This window comes from Ciona robusta, chromosome 6 (genome assembly GCF_009617815.1).
Source record: "Ciona robusta chromosome 6, ASM961781v2".
NCBI lineage: Eukaryota > Metazoa > Chordata > Ascidiacea > Phlebobranchia > Cionidae > Ciona > Ciona robusta.
In genome coordinates this window covers 4,483,356-4,499,767 of record NC_143240.1, presented here as the reverse complement: position 1 = coordinate 4,499,767, position 16,412 = coordinate 4,483,356, and the positions used below count along the sequence as shown (strand labels likewise).

At 36.5% G+C, this 16,412-nt stretch overlaps 1 protein-coding gene across 2 annotated transcripts in view; it reads right to left on the bottom strand.

Moving 5' to 3' along the window:
* Positions 1–272: 272 nt before the first annotated feature.
* The window catches only part of LOC149735167 (uncharacterized), a 24,021-nt gene continuing 7,881 nt past the window's right edge, over positions 273–16,412 (bottom strand). For both annotated transcript variants that reach the window (XM_089879364.1, XM_089879363.1), the window contains 24 exons: positions 15,109–15,245; positions 14,731–14,818; positions 14,104–14,297; positions 13,677–13,733; positions 12,758–13,183; positions 12,434–12,506; positions 11,881–12,033; positions 11,114–11,272; positions 10,012–10,147; positions 9,491–9,661; positions 8,898–9,074; positions 8,192–8,404; positions 7,700–7,812; positions 7,312–7,417; positions 6,952–7,062; positions 6,510–6,583; positions 5,855–5,995; positions 3,825–5,374; positions 3,361–3,492; positions 2,597–2,741; positions 1,721–1,815; positions 1,310–1,408; positions 920–990; positions 273–487 (listed from right to left, as the gene is read on the bottom strand). In XM_089879364.1, the coding sequence (XP_089735490.1) occupies positions 332–487; positions 920–990; positions 1,310–1,408; positions 1,721–1,815; positions 2,597–2,741; positions 3,361–3,492; positions 3,825–5,374; positions 5,855–5,995; positions 6,510–6,583; positions 6,952–7,062; positions 7,312–7,417; positions 7,700–7,812; positions 8,192–8,404; positions 8,898–9,074; positions 9,491–9,661; positions 10,012–10,147; positions 11,114–11,272; positions 11,881–12,033; positions 12,434–12,506; positions 12,758–13,183; positions 13,677–13,733; positions 14,104–14,297; positions 14,731–14,818; positions 15,109–15,205 (4,737 nt within the window). In that variant the 5' untranslated portion in view covers positions 15,206–15,245 and the 3' untranslated portion in view covers positions 273–331. The remainder of the gene's footprint in view (positions 488–919; positions 991–1,309; positions 1,409–1,720; positions 1,816–2,596; positions 2,742–3,360; positions 3,493–3,824; positions 5,375–5,854; positions 5,996–6,509; positions 6,584–6,951; positions 7,063–7,311; positions 7,418–7,699; positions 7,813–8,191; positions 8,405–8,897; positions 9,075–9,490; positions 9,662–10,011; positions 10,148–11,113; positions 11,273–11,880; positions 12,034–12,433; positions 12,507–12,757; positions 13,184–13,676; positions 13,734–14,103; positions 14,298–14,730; positions 14,819–15,108; positions 15,246–16,412) is intronic.

Here is a 16,412-nt window from a genome sequence, read left to right as displayed (position 1 = left end):
AAGAAATATAAAACTATGACTTTGATAGACCGTTGTTAATTGTTTAAAACACGATCAGGGTATCTGGATAGTATGTGCTAAAAGTGTCCCATCTTCCCCCACCTTACTATATTGCCCTATTCTTATATTCCCTATCCTTTTTTCTTTTATTGAATAAGACATCTCTTTTTAGGTGAGAATGTAAGAAAAAGGCAATACATAAATAACCCCGACTTATAAAACTTTTTCCATAAACTTTTTCAAAACATAGAAACCATACTATTAAACATAAACACAGTATAAAACATGTACTTCACGATTTACGGAAAAATTATGTTGCTTTATAAGATATCTATGATAGGATATCCTGCTTAAGCGACCACGTAGTGAACCCTGCTCCCCTTGTGACATCACAAACATGGTGTAACATCGATTTGAAACGAGGAGCTTTATCATCGCTCACTTGACCTTTGAACTCCAACATTATCTCATCTGTGGTTGCCGAACCCTGGGAAAATACAAATGTTTCAATTTCAAGTAACTTTAATTCTAAGTGATTGGTTTTTCTATGCAAAAGTTGCAAATTCAAAGTTAACAAATAATAATTAATGGTGGTTCATAAAGTCATGTTACAATTTCAATTTGTTTAATTTTCATTCGTTAAAATGTTAAATAAACTTTTTTTCTAAGTTAACAAATAATAATTCCAGTAGTTTATATATTATACATTGTGAGAAAATCTCCACAGTTGTAATTGCCAAACAGTAACAAAAAGAGCTAATTTTATTAATGTTTGTGAAGACTTAAAAATTTCGGTATCAGCTAGACCCCCCCTAATTATCAAACCCAGATTTACAAACACGTTAGTGGCAACCCTTACCATCCCAGCAGTATCCAACCCATAACAGCAGCAATAATGTTACCAACAAATCATACTAACCTGATGGTTCTTAAGATAGTCAACCAATTGTTGCAACATTTTGTCATCAGCTGATGCTTTGAAACCTTCATCTAATTATAGAAATAACATTAAAACAAAATGAAAGTTTCTTTTTCTGTATTGTGTTTGAAAAACACGAGGTAAAGTAGATTTGTGTCTCTACATTTGTGTCTTCTTGATTATATTCAACAGGATGAATAAGTTAAAAGAATGAATGTAGCTTGAATATCCTCATGTGATTAGACCAGTCGTTATATAATTTTATTTAAGAATGAAAATTTGGACAAGCCATTAGTGACCACTGGGTTTGAGCAATTGCCATTAAGTGTCTTGCTCAATACACACACGTCCACAATGGTGACATCCACACATGGTATAACAACAACTCACCAAGTTGCTCATCATCCACGTTTTCACCTTTATGTCTCTCATTGATTTGTTGCAGTAGTGATTTGGATGATGTAGGGGCTTTTCCAAAGGGGGTTTTCCCTGTTGTGACACAGATGATTAGTCATAACATATACATTCATTTTTGATGAAAAAAAATCTAAAAAATGCATAGGAACGTTTTCTGGCACACCAGATGTTATTAGAAAGTTTTGCAATAACCCAAATCATATTTTTGTTGCATATTTCTACTGGGAAATGACATTTGTAAAACAAATTCTAAAATGTTTAACCCAAATGAGTCACATTTGTAAAACTAAGTAATTTTTTTCCAACATAACATATGTCTTACTTATATATAGTTACATAAGCACAAAATGTTCACACTAAAATAAAAGAACAATCCCTACTTACTCTTAAACAATGGTGATTGTTCATCATCAGAGGATTCCTCCTCCTCCTCTTGCTTCTCTCTCACTTTCTCCTCCTTTCTCCCAAACCTCCTCATACTAAATAATGAGCATTGTCTTATTTGTTATGTCATAATAAATTTTGTGACTGTAACTGAAGGATACCGGGTTCAATGCTCGATACCGATAAGCGTATGTGTCCTTGGGCAAAACACTGAAAGGACATTGCTCCAACCCAGTGGTCACTAATAGGTTGGAGCATCCTGGGTGTTGAGATAATGCGAATATACAATGTTGGGGTAATGGGCCAACTCTGGCCTAAATCTTAGATCCCATGGCGTGCCTCACTGTATGACCTCACCCATATAGAATAGAATGTGCATATACAATGTTGGGATAATGGGCCAACTCTGGCCTAAATCTTAGATCCCATGGCGTGCCTCACTGTATGACCTCACCCATATAGAATAGAATGTGCATATACAATGTTGGGATAATGGGCCAACTCTGGCCTAAATCTTAGATCCCATGGCGTGCCTCACTGTATGACCTCACCCATATAGAATAGAATGTGCATATACAATGTTGGGATAATGGGCCAACTCTGGCCTAAACCCCAGGTCCCATGGCGTGCCTCACTGTAGGACCTCACCCATATAGAATAGAATATGCTTATACAATGTTGGGATAATGGGCCAACTCTGGCCTAAACCCCAGGTCCAATGGCATGCTTCACTGTAGGACCTCACCCATATAGAATATAATGTGCATATACAATGTTGGGGTAATGAGCCAACTCTGGCCTTAATCCCAGTCCCCATGGCGTGCCTCACTTTAAACATATAGAATCTTATAAAACCTTAAACATATAGAATCTTACCTCTTTGGGTATTGATATTCCTGTCTAGATAACCTCAGATTCTTGACGGCATCTTTAGCAATACGATCGGCCTCAGTCTCGATTATTGCGTAATCTGGGTTTGCGCTGTTCATTATCACACTATGTTTCATTGCTGTGTGTACACCTGTTGTAATCGACATTGTGATGTAATAATGGGTTGTAATTATTGCTGTTTGGACTATAGAGTATGAATGTAACTTGCTTTATCCTCGCGTGGCCGGGAAACGACAGTCGTTATCACACGGGTGTTCATACACCTCGTGCCTGCTTACGAGTTACCATGTATGTTACTTTGTGGGTGATTATTTTTTCGGGATTTTTTCATTTGTTTATGTATGGCTAATAATTTGGACAACCCATTAGTAACCACTGGGTTGAAGCAATTGTCTTCAAGTGTCTTGCCCAAGGACACATTTGCCCACAATGGTAGCAGAGTAGCGTGTAATGGTTTAACAAGAACAAACAAAGAAATATTTAGTGCCCAAAATTACAAGGATAGGCCAGGTTTGGCACTTATGGACAGTTTATAACCATAGACGGGAACTTTATAAACACAGGGAGGCAGGGATAGTTAGACACACAATCCTGTGAAACAAAAACTTATTGGTTGTAATGTTTACTGATTAATGCAGTGCAGAAAATTCCAGGGGAGGCCTGCCCATCTTGCCACCCCAAGTTTGGCGCCTATGCCTCTATACCCCCATAATATAATTAGAATACTAAATATCCCTAATATAACCCACCTTTTCCAAACAACTTTGATAAAACATATTCGTCTCCTTTCCTCCTCTCCTCTTTCTCCTCCTGCTCCCTCCTCCTCTTAGAGGAAAGGTGGGATTTACGAACCAAGTTTTCAACCATCTCCCCGTCAACATCTGTAATGAATGAATGGGACTTAAGGGGGCAAAGCTCGACGCTGCTATCATGTATCATTGTTGGCATATGTGGTATTAACAACAATTGCTTCAATCCAGTGGTCACTAAAGGGGTGTCTAAATTGTCAGCCATACAGAAAAACAATCACCCACAAATTGTTTTGCCCAAGAACACACTCGTATGCAGATAATAGTGGCAACATCGGGCCTTGAACCCAGTACCCCAAGGTATAGAGACCTGCATGCTAACCACTAAGCCACAAGACTGTACTCAGGCCAAAATATAGCGAGATACCCAAATACAAGATTCCACAAATGTATTCTTAACTCACCATATTTCGAAGATTTCTTTTTCCTTTTTTTAACAGTTTGTTTGTTCATTTTAAATTTCTCCATAGCCTTTTGCAATGAGGTCTTTAATTTCACAGATTTGGGGACCATGGCGTCGTGTTTTGATGGCATTATTTCATGTGATTTCCCTTCATTTAATACCTGTTTTAATGATATCATTTTTTCACATGAATTTTCACTTTGCAATACTTCTTCAGGTGAATTCTGTTTAAATTCTGTCTGGATATTGAGACACGTTTCTGCTGCAGTTGTTTTAATATGTGATAGTTTTTCATTTGATTCTTTAGTTTGTGATAAATCTTCAGGTAAATTCTGTTTAGATGATGTTTCAGGCGGGGTTGCATTGGTTGATTCTTCTTTTCGTGATATTATGTCACATGATTCATCTTTTCGTGATATTATGTCACATGATTCGTCTTTTCGTGATATTATGTCACATGATTCTTCATTTGGTAATATCTTTTCACATAATTCTTTTTTTTGTGATATTTCTGTAGGTAAATTTTGCTGGGGTATTATTTCTGCTGCAGTGGTTTTATTGTGCAACATTTTTCCGTGGGTGGCTTCTTTTTGTGATACTATTTCACAAGATTCATCTTTTTGTGATATTTTTTCACATGATTCGTCTTTTTGTGATATTTTTTCACATGATTTATCTTTTCGTGATATTATGTCACATGATTCGTCTTTTCGTGATATTATGTCACATGATTCGTCTTTTTGTGATATTTTTTCACAAGATTCGTCTTTTTGTGATATTTTTTCACATGATACGTCTTGCATATGATTTAATGAACTATTTGAGGTGTTTAGGTCATGTATTGATTCAGGTGATATGTTTTCACGTGATTCTGTTGGTGAGCAGCTTTCATGAGGTAGTTTGGTTGTGACATCATAAGAGGCATTGTTTGTTGCATTGTTATGTCCATTTTGATTTAATGAATCATCTTTGTGATGTAATGTATCATCTTTGTGATGTAATGTATCATCTTTGTGATGTAATGAACCACTTCCATTATGATGTAATGAATCACCTTTGTGATGTAATGAACCACTTCCATTATGATGTAATGAATCACCTTTGTGATGTAATGAACCACTTCCATTATGATGTAATGAATCATCTTTGTGATGTAATGAACCACTTCCATTATGATGTAATGAACCATCTTTGTGATGTAATGAACCACTTCCATTATGATGTAATGAACCACTTCCATTATGATGTAATGAATCATCTTTGTGATGTAATGAACCACTTCCATTATGATGTAATGAATCATCTTTGTGATGTAATGAACCACTTCCATTATGATGTAATGAATGACTTGAATTATTAGTTTTACGTTTCTTGATCTGGATTTCCGACCCAGTACCAGCAAATATTGATGCCGTCTCCGTTTCAGTTTTCGATTTGTCTTTTTCTTGATGTTTCAACGTGAATAGTTCGTGTACATCATTTGATTTAAAGAAACGGCGTTGTTTGGGATCCTTGAGGACACGGTTTGTCATGAACTGCTTGAAGATCTGTCTATAAAGGGGGTTGATGTTGAAATATAAAGTGTTATGTTAAGCTTGCATCGTAACTGAAGGACACCGGATATGGTGTTTAACTGATATGCATGTGTGGGCAAGACATTTATGGGGGTGGGAGTGTTAGGTGTTGTAAAGTAGTGAAGTGCTATATAAAAAAACATAAGGTGCCATGGCTAATTGGTTCGGCACATGCATAGTAAGTAAAAATTTCATGCTCGATACTGGTAGGGTTGTGTCGTTGGACAAAACACTTAACGGCAATTGCTTCAATCCAGTGGCCACTGATGGGGTGCAGAACCCTGGGTGTTGGGGTAATTGGGGTATTCTGGCCTAAATCCCAACGGTAATTGCAAACTCTTCCAGATTTTCATATACAAAGCTGGGGTAATGGGCAACTGTAACCTAAATCCATTGCCATTTACCAAGGACCTGACCCATATATAACATCCCACCACAATACATTAAACAGCCCTACCTGTGGTATATCTTTTCCTCGATAGTACCAGAAGTTACCAATCTATATATTGTAACTTGTTTAGTTTGCCCAATCCTCCATGATCTTTCCTGGGCTTGTGTGTCGGTGCTTGGGTTCCAATCCGGGTCGTATATAACCACCCTGTGTGTATGGGTGTGAGTCTTGTATGTATATATGACTACCATGTGTATATGACATTATGGGGGTTTTATATATACATATATATGACTACTATGTAATGTATTTGGGTTTTATTTTGTGTATACAACTACTATCTAAAGTATGGGATTTTTTATATTGTATATATATATATTATAACTACTATAACTACTATACTTTAGGGAAGTATTATAACTTATATTGTATGTAACCATATACATAGGCACCAAACCTGGGGTGGCAGGGTGGGCAGGCCAACCCCGGAATTTTCTACACTGCATTAATCAGTAAACATTACAACCAATAAGTTAAACAGAGGATTGCGTATCTAACTATCCCTGCCTCCCCTGTGTTTATAATATATATATATACATAAGCATAAAGAAAACAGTCACCCACAAAGTTACAAAAGGCGTACAAGCCAGATATTTTTTTAAAACACAGGGAAGGCAAGGATAGTTACATAAAGAACATACGCAGTATCAAGTTATCTCACCTGTCTGCTCCAATAAGATTGACGCCTAACCCTCCAACCCTTGTGGTCAGAATAAACACAAAGATTGATGGATCCTGTAATTAACATTGTTATAATACATATATATAGATGTTAAACGGCATAGCCTATTTAAAAGTTAGTGTAAAACTAGTTTATTAATTACTACAAAACTTACAAATGGCTCATTTCAGTGCTAAGGAGATAAACAGAGTATGTGTCCTTGGGAAAGACCATCCTAGTGGTTACTACACCCTAGCATGCATCAATGTAAGACCTTATCCATATAGAATAGAATGTGCATATACAATGTTGGGGTAATGGGCCAACTCTGGCCTAAATCCCAGGTCCCATGGCATGCCTCACTGTAGGACCTCACCCATATAGAATAGAATGCAACAAAACCTAAATATGTACACGATCCCGCTAGATAAACAAGTTATACCTCATTAAACTTCTTGACTAAAGGTTGCCTTGCTTGTACTGATGTTTGTCCATGCATTGTGAGGTAACAATAGCTTCGTGACTTCACAAAGTCTTCTAGTATTCCAAGCATCTGTGATGTCATAATAAAGTCATTGTGACATCACAAGTAATGACATGATTATAGTACAATGTCGTCAAAAAATGACATATTAATGTTAATACATTTTGCAGATATTTTTCACAAAAATGACATCATTGTAACTGTATTATTAAAAAAGTTGACATATCACATAATTCGTTTGCGAAGAAATTTTTAAGTTATTGTATGTGTTCATTTCCAGATATTTTAAAGCTATAACTATCATTACAAATTGCCCACCTTTCTGCTCTGTGTGAACAGCAGGACCTTCTTCCCTTGTTTCTTCCAAATCCTCAGCAAAGATTCCACAACCACCATCTTACCTGATCTTCTCCAATACCCAAACCTTAATATATATATATATATATATAACATGCACCTAATTGTATATATATATAGTAGGGTGGGGGAAGACGGGACACCTTTAGCACATAATATCCAAATATCCTGATCGTGTTTTAAAAAATTAGCAACGGTCTATGGGAGTCGTAAGAATACGGTTTTATAATTCTTTGATGTTCTTTGCTTATCACTAAATGAGGGGAGAAAATAAAGGAAAAAGTTATCCCATCTTCTCCCACACCCCACTGTATATTACATGCACCTCATCGCATGTATGACAACATACCTCCTGCTGTCTCCGTACCCAGGGGTGGCTTCACCCACCATCAACTTGTGGCCACCAGTGAATAGGTCGGGGTGGTTGCATATTTTGCGGAGCTGGATCAACCCAACAAATATCTGGGGAAAGTGATGTAGTCAATTTAATTGGGGCGGTGTCCTTGGGCAAGATACCATCATCATGTAACTTTATAAAGCCTTGACGTATGTAACTTTGTGGGTAATTGTTTTTAGTAAAGCTGACAATTTAAACAACCCATTATTGACCACTGGGTTGAAGCAATTACCATTAAGTGCCCAAGGATACATACGCCCACAATGGTGGCAGCGACGAGCCTTGAACCCATTACCTCTGGGTTAGAGACACGACCCATATTATCAGGTATAACTGATTGCAAGAATAAAGAGGAACCATATTTAGGTAAGATAGTCGTGTAGGAACAGGAAACAGTTTACAAGCAATTCTGGAAACATATTATAAAGTTTACCCCACACTTACCTTAGCTCTTCTGCATAAAATAGAATGCACAATATCTGAGTTGAGATATTCCTTGTAAACATCAACTTGCTCATCGGTAAGTGAACAAAACAAGACCTGGTCACTTTTGGGGGGAAGTTTAATATGTGATTGTACGTCTACTTTCATTCTGCGTAGTAGGTAGGGAGATATTGTATCTCGCAACACACATGCACATTTGTATGCTGTTTCAACCTGTATTGTGAAATAAGTGTGGTTGTTACATCATATATAACAAGGGTGTAAATGGTATTAAAATAACAAACCAGTTTATTTGACTATTTATTTTTTGACTTGTATTTAATTTATAATAATTATTAACAATCTGCTGAACTGAAACTTCAGGTTTAACAGGCAAAGTTTAATGAAATGCTCTGTTTGTAAAAACAATAACTTGTTGTCCTAATAATACATGTGCCAGAATGGCAAGAAAACATGGGAAAAATATGGTTTTTATACCAGAGAATATTATGAGCTAAATATAGATATAGGGGTGACAAGCTTATAAAATGAAGTATTATATGTCGAGACACTATAGAATTACCCCACAGTACTATATATACTATTTGTATTTACAAGTTAAACCATATATACTTTCTAATAAGAGTACTGTGGGGTAAGTAAATACCGTTAGCACATATCCACATAACATTTCACACAAATATATATTAACTTCAACCATAGGTACCTGTACTTCACTAGCATTAGCATAACCCCCTTGTACAATAGGAACAGAGAATTGCTCCATAAAGACAGGTAATGTACCAAGCTTGCCAGGATAGATGAAGTCAAACAATGACCATAACTCTTGGAGGTGGTTTTGTATTGGGGAACCCGATAATATGATCCGGTGGGGGGTGGGAAACTGTACGGGAGATGGTTTAATGGTGATTAATATATCATAATAATATTTTACAACTATGGTACTATCAGAGCTACTCTCAAGGAACTAGAAATTCACGGTGGCACATGGCAAATGCTTCGAATTCACAAAGGTCACTGGCAAGTTGGCAACTGATAACTGAATTTATATAAAGAGTACATTTGGTGGAATATCTTTAATACAAATGGTCTATACAGTGAGACACACCAGGAAACCTGAGATTTAGGCCAGAGTTGGCCCATAACCTCTAACACTCAGGGTGCTACAACCTATTAGTGACCACTGGGTTGGAGCAATGTCCGTTAAGTGTCTTGCCCAAGGACACATACGCGATACGCCCACAGTGATATAATATACATAAGGTATAATATACATACATAACTATAGTTATAACTCACCCTTTTAACGGCATGAGTGACAGCCGCTTGTGGGTTCCTTATCTTATGTCCTTCATCCAGTATTACATAATGCCACCCCTTCGTCATAAGCATATCTATTGATAGTCTGGCCCTTTCATAAGATGTGATTAATACACCTCGTGATAATACCATGTTGTTTATTAAGTCATTCTGTGGAAAGCATGAGGATTGAGTTAATTTAGGGAAATTATCCACAAAGTCACATTTTGTGCAAGAATTTACGGCAATTGCTCCAACCCAGTGGTCATTAATTGGTTGTCTAAATTATCAGCCATACAAAATACAGAAAAACACAGGTGTTCTGTTTCATACACCTCGTACCCGCTTACAAGTTACCACGTATGTAACTTTGTGGGTAATTGTGTTTATATATGGCTGATAATCTGGACAAACCATTAGTGACCACTGGGTTTGGCGTTAAGTGTCTTGCCCAAGGACACATATGCCTACAATGGTTATCACATATTAATTACAATATCACAAGTTATGACATCACAAACCTTTGACCCTCGATGTGACCCCGAACTATGAAGGATTGCTACTCGCACTAGAGGGAGCCAGGTGTGGAACTCACGAAGCCATTGTTGCATCACTGTTGCCGGGGCGATGATTAGGACGGGACCTAATCCGTCGTAACTGGGTAGTAAAAAGTTATAATTAAGGTGGAATATATGGGCAACACGTGAAGGCTAAACAAAAAGCACAGGAAGGCTAAACTAAGACATACGTAAAGGTGAAGTGGGTCGCACGTCGCTTCGCACGAACTATTTTATATATCAGTGTATTATCCGCCTATTTTGACCAATACCGATTATCGGTAAAACGTAAATTTCGACCGACCTCTAGTTGTCAGCACCCCCAAATATTGACCAAGTGTACGCCATTGGCTACAAGGTATTAAGGTAGGGGGTAACTTGGGCGGGGCGGTTATTTGGGGGTTACACACCCCACGTATACCAGATATAGAATCAAAACATGGGTTATTAAGATTCAAAAGGTTGGGGTAAGATGTCTATGTTTTATTCCTCTTGTACTCCCCCATGTGGTGGTAAATTATGCATCAAACCATTGTAAAAGGGGGTGCTTGGGCTATTATAATGCTTGGGCTATTTTAATGCTTGGGCTATTATAATGCTTGGGCTATTATAATGCTTGGGCTATTATAATGCTTGGGCTATTATAATGCTTGGGCTATTATAATGCTTGGGCTATTATAATGCTTGGGCTAATATAATACTTGGGCTAATATAATACTTGGGCTATTATAATGCTTGGGCTATTATAATGCTTGGGCTATTATAATGCTTGGGCTATTATAATGTATTAGAAGTTTGAAAAAGATATCACGGCAACAGAGTAGCAACACATATATATATATATATATATGTGGATGATCTGTATTCCAATGTAATTAAGCCATTGCTTAACAACAAGAATATATATATTTTAAAATAATCAATACTCACAACCAGTGGCGCAGCCAGGGGGTTTAGGGTGTCGCAACCCCCCTTTTAAACCAAAAAAAAACAAAATAAAAAATTTTGTGATTAAACCCCCAACCCCTTATTTTTTTTCCGGCTGCGCACAACATACAATCCGCACCTGTATGAAGCATCTCTATCTCTAATCTTAGAGTTGTGCAATCCAGCGAGGAAACTAATGATTTGCACCGTCTTCCCCAACCCCATCTCATCACCTAATACACCGCCAACATGTTGCGTATGTAACTCCCATAACCATTTCACACCAGTTTGCTGGTACCTGTATAATGGTATATATATGTAATATGTATAATATATATATAATGTATATGTGGGTATAATGTATATTGAATGAAATGTAACTTGTAAATTACTTTATCCTCGCGTGGCCGGTAAACGACAGTCGTTATAACACGGGTTTACCACCTCGTGCCAGCTTACGAGTTACCATGTATGTTACTTTGTGGGTGATTATTTTTTTGGGATTATTTATTTTATTTTTTTTATGTATGGCTGATAATTTGGACAACCCATTAGTGACCACTGGGTTGGAGCAATTGTCGTTAAACGTCTTGCCCAAGTACACATACGCCCACAATGGTAGCAGTGACGAGCCTTGAACCCAATACCTCTGGGTTACAGGCAGGCACGTTAACCACTATGCCACGGCGCCGGACAAGTATTACATCAGTTTATATTGTCAAATTTTTATAACCACTGTACATCAGTAATATAATAATGTATAATAAATATAATTGTATTATTAGTATATATAATAACGTACGTATGACCATGTAGGTATATATAATGTATATAGAACGATTTCTGCAATGTCTTAAATAAAATAGAAGAGGTTGATATGGAACCAAAATTATGGAATTCACTAACTTGTAAAGTTTGTTCCATATCTTCCCAGGCATTTTAAGCCCTCCAGGGACAATTTTATCATGAATATGTTCCTCGTTTAGTACTTGATCCTTGTACCTCTTGATCCGCAGTTTGTAGTTACGAGGGCAAGCGTCGTCTGGGTGCCGAGATTTTCTGTGGGGGGTGTTGTGGTTAAAGACAATATATTCTATTGTATATGGGTGAGATCCTTCTCGAGACCCTGGGATTTAAGCCAGAGTTGTCCCATTACCCCAACATTGTAAATGCACATTCTATTCTATATGGGTGAGGTCCTACAGTGAATCACGCCATGGGACCTGTGATTTAGGCCAGAGATGTCCCGTTACCCCATCATTGTAAATGCACATTCTATTCTATATGGGTGAGGTCCTACAGTGAAGCACGCCATGGGACCTGGGATTTAGCCCAGAGTTGTCACGTTACCCCAACACCCAGGCTGCTTTTGTACTGTGTGGGAACTTTTCTGATTGCCACACAATTTTCATAAAAACAACATCTAAATTGGGGTGTAAATTACACGTCTCATACTCACATTGAGGCTTTTCCTTTCTTTCGACCAACCTCCCCAATTTCCTCTTCTTCTTCTTCCTCATCATCTGCAGATTCTAACGACAATGTATAAATGGGTCACAAAAATTTGTTAAAAACGGGAACCATTGTTTTAAATCTAAATTTTTTTAAAAAAATGGGACCCAATGTTATGGGTCTTAAAATTTAAAAAAAACTGGGACCCATGATATTGGGTCTCAAAAAATGTAAAAATTGGGACCCATAATTTTTTTTGTTTAAATGAGACCCACTACTTAGAGAAATGATATCTCTCCAAATATTACACTTAATACACAACCCCACAAACCTAAATACTCTTCCTCAGACTCTGATTCCAAAATCTCAACTTTTCTTTTTTTCTCCAAAACCCCCTCAGGTACTTCCCCAGGGTACTTTCCCTGCAACTTTTTCTCATTTTCTCTCACACTTTGCGCTCGTTTTTGCAGCAAATTGCTCACAATTGGCCCTTGAGATTTAGTTTTACGTCGATTTTGCTTGGGTTCAGTTTTCGGGTTGAATGCGGAATCCATCGCCGTAAAAAATGGGTTTTCGCTTGAATTATCCAATCGAAGGGCTTGTTTCTTATGTGGGGGAGGTTGTGGAGTTGGTTGGAATGTCGAGGTTGATGGAATGGAGGGAGTGTGTGGAGTGAAAGAGAACGGCGTGGCTAACCCTTGCTTTATAAGTGCAGCCCGTTGTTTTAAAGTTTTCGCTGCCGAGACTTTGGCTTTGTCTGTGTTAATAAAATGAATTAAAGAATAAAATCAAGTCAATCAAATAACAACAAGATACAGATTTATATTTAAGGTTTGTTTATTATAACTATGCTAAGTTCTTATGCTTGTCTTTTTGATATTGCCTAAAGTTTAAAGTGGATCAATTTAACAACTAATGGAAGGGAATTAGCAGAAAACCAAAGTCGTTAAAACTAGCAATGAGTAAAAATAATTTGAGTAAAAGTGGCAAATAAAAGCGTGGCTTTTAAACCCACAACACAGTATAAAAATAGACAACTCGTGGCCTAGCAATTCTTCTGAACTGAGGTGCCAGCAAGAGGTGCCAGAAAATCTACCATAGCAGGATAGTTCTGCTGTAATTATATAAAATAGATTAAATTATACTGTATTAAAGTGGGCCAGTGAATAATATATAATTATAGCAGAAATACCCTGCTATCCATAACATAATTATCAAAATAAACAGAAAACAAACAACCATCTTCTCACCTAATCTTGATAACTCATTGGGAATCCCTACAACAGGGTCTTCTTCCTCCTCATCATCTGTGAATACAAAGGTAATGTGAGTAATCAAGCATATAAACATAACTAACTAATGGTTAAGCAAAATCTGTTGACCAAATTATACCACATCATCTGTTAATAGAATTGAATAATAATTTGGTAACAAACTTAATATTTCACATAACTATCTATAAATTCTGATACAAATCTCAATGTACATTAATTATTACTTTAACTGAATGATGAAATAATGAAGTATTTTACATATAAATTCCCCATAAAAAAGATTAATAATATAACTGAACAGATTTAACCTCTGAATACACCTAAATACACCATAAATACACCATCTAAAATAAGTACCAAAAATTACAAAAGTAAAAGTATGAGTCAAGTAAACCATCTTCACCTTGAGTTAAGTTCTGCAGTCGTTGAACTCTTCTTATTTCCCCAATCTTTGATTCCAACGCCTTTAGTTGTGACTCGTATTTATTTCGCTGACTCAGCAAAACTTTGACTTTCTCAACATGAGCCATCGAGTGTTCACTATCTTGCAACATGGAACGAGCTTTTTCGTTTTGACGCAGAAGTGATTTAATTGAACTGTAATAATGGGTATTGTTATGAAATATAAAATGGTTATGTAATAAAGGCCTTCTTTACACAAAAAAGGAGTTTGATTGAGCTGTTGCATTTTTAACCGATACGATTTTTATTTCTAACAAAATATAGGAAATAATCTTTAACTGCCTATCTGGTATAGAAACCTTATTTTCAACCTTTGTCTTCATTCTAATGAAATTGAATAAAGACCACCAGTAACAGGGTATATCCAAAAATTTACAAAGAAAGTATATTTTTATTTTTAACATTTGTTTATGCACCGTGTTCAAAAACAGCTATGTGTCCCAATATAGCAAGGTTGTTTGATGTGTTTTTACAATAAGGGGAACTTAAAACACCCTGACACCCCCCCGAGTACGCCACTCCAATTAGAACGTGCATTGGGGTCATGTACATGCTTCTAAACACTAACCGGATATCCTGCATTATTTTGTCGATTTTCTTTTTAATATTTGCATCTTCTTTTTCTTTCAAGTCCTTGTCCAACTTATCCATGACCCCTGGAAAAATTGGATTAAAAACGTGGCTGTTAAACTTATAATAAGCAACTCACGGTAGGTTGAAACACACATCAAAAGACAAAATGCTACTTATTGCGCAGTATACAAAAATCAAATTCAACCAATTATGTAACAAAGATATATTTCGCCCAAAATTGGATCATTTTTTAAATTTAGACCAGAACTGGCCCTTTACTAGGCCAGAACTGGCCCATATTACCTAAATACTAAGGCCGCTTTTGTACATACATGGTGTATGTTACAATACCATAACATATTTAGTTAGCCACCTTTCTCAAGTGCAGCTGCATCGTACACGTTAAGTCCATCGATATTTTGTATTGCTTCATCTCGAAGGTTGGACGGCACGTTTACAATGTCATCCATTATATATGGTGTCTATGTTGAGCTTATTCGTAAGTAATCTCTGTAAAAGAACATGAATTTAAATTTTGACATAAAATTAACCAAGATATTGGGTTTTAACACATGCCAGCTTATGAGTTACCATGTATGTTACTTTGTTAGTTATTATTTTTTTGGGGTTTTTTTATGTGTGGCTGAAAATTTGGACAACCCATTAGTGACCACTGGGTTGGAGCAATTGCCGTTAAGTGTTTTTACGTTATAACAAAACGTCATACTTAATATAAACAATATAGGTCTAATATACAACAAACGTATCTAGCTAAAACAGCTTTCCCAAAGCAATACATAATATACCGACATGGTATTTATCGAGTATAACCGAACACTTAACATGATACGTATGTTTAATACGCAACAACAAACGTAACCAAAACAACAACTTTTCCCTAAACACTACATAATAGTAACAACATTAGCTTAGTAAAAACTGAATATAAACTAAACACGATGAACCATGAAACTGGCAAGACTCAACTCGATTCAAACTAATTCCTACATTTGTTACAACACTATGACGTAACTATCGCTTTTTTCGGCGACACAGCTGATAGTGACGTCACTTATACGCATGAGTGCTTCTCAGCGGGACTTCCCCGATCAGCTGTGGCCAATTACGTCACACATAACATACGAAAACGAATTATACGAAAAATATTTTTAATTTCGCTACAAATTTATATTTTTACTTAAGAAAATAAGACGCAAAATTACGCGTTTTATATTTTGTTACTGTTAACACCTAATCACGCGAAAATTGTAGTTTTTGCTACAAAATTGATATTCTTTTTGCTACACACAACTAAATATAAATTAAAAACACAAATATGTTTTATATGTTTTACATAAATAATAAAACGAAAAACGCGATTCTAACTTTGTGACAACTGACACCGATTACTTCACCTGAATTGTTACAACTCCCATCTTAGCTCCTGAGGGGAAAATGCCCAAAGAAGGCATTAAGATTATGACGTCACAGCGTTTCTTATAAACAGAACAATGATTACAGAACGCGCGGCGCCGATTGCTTCAGCACCTCGTTAGTCACAATTTGCAATCAACGAAAAATCTTGTTAAGATTAATTATAAGCCGCAGCGTAGTTAAGTATGACGTAGAATGCGTATATGTTTTGCAGATTACTTGTTTATTCACTTTTTAAAGTTG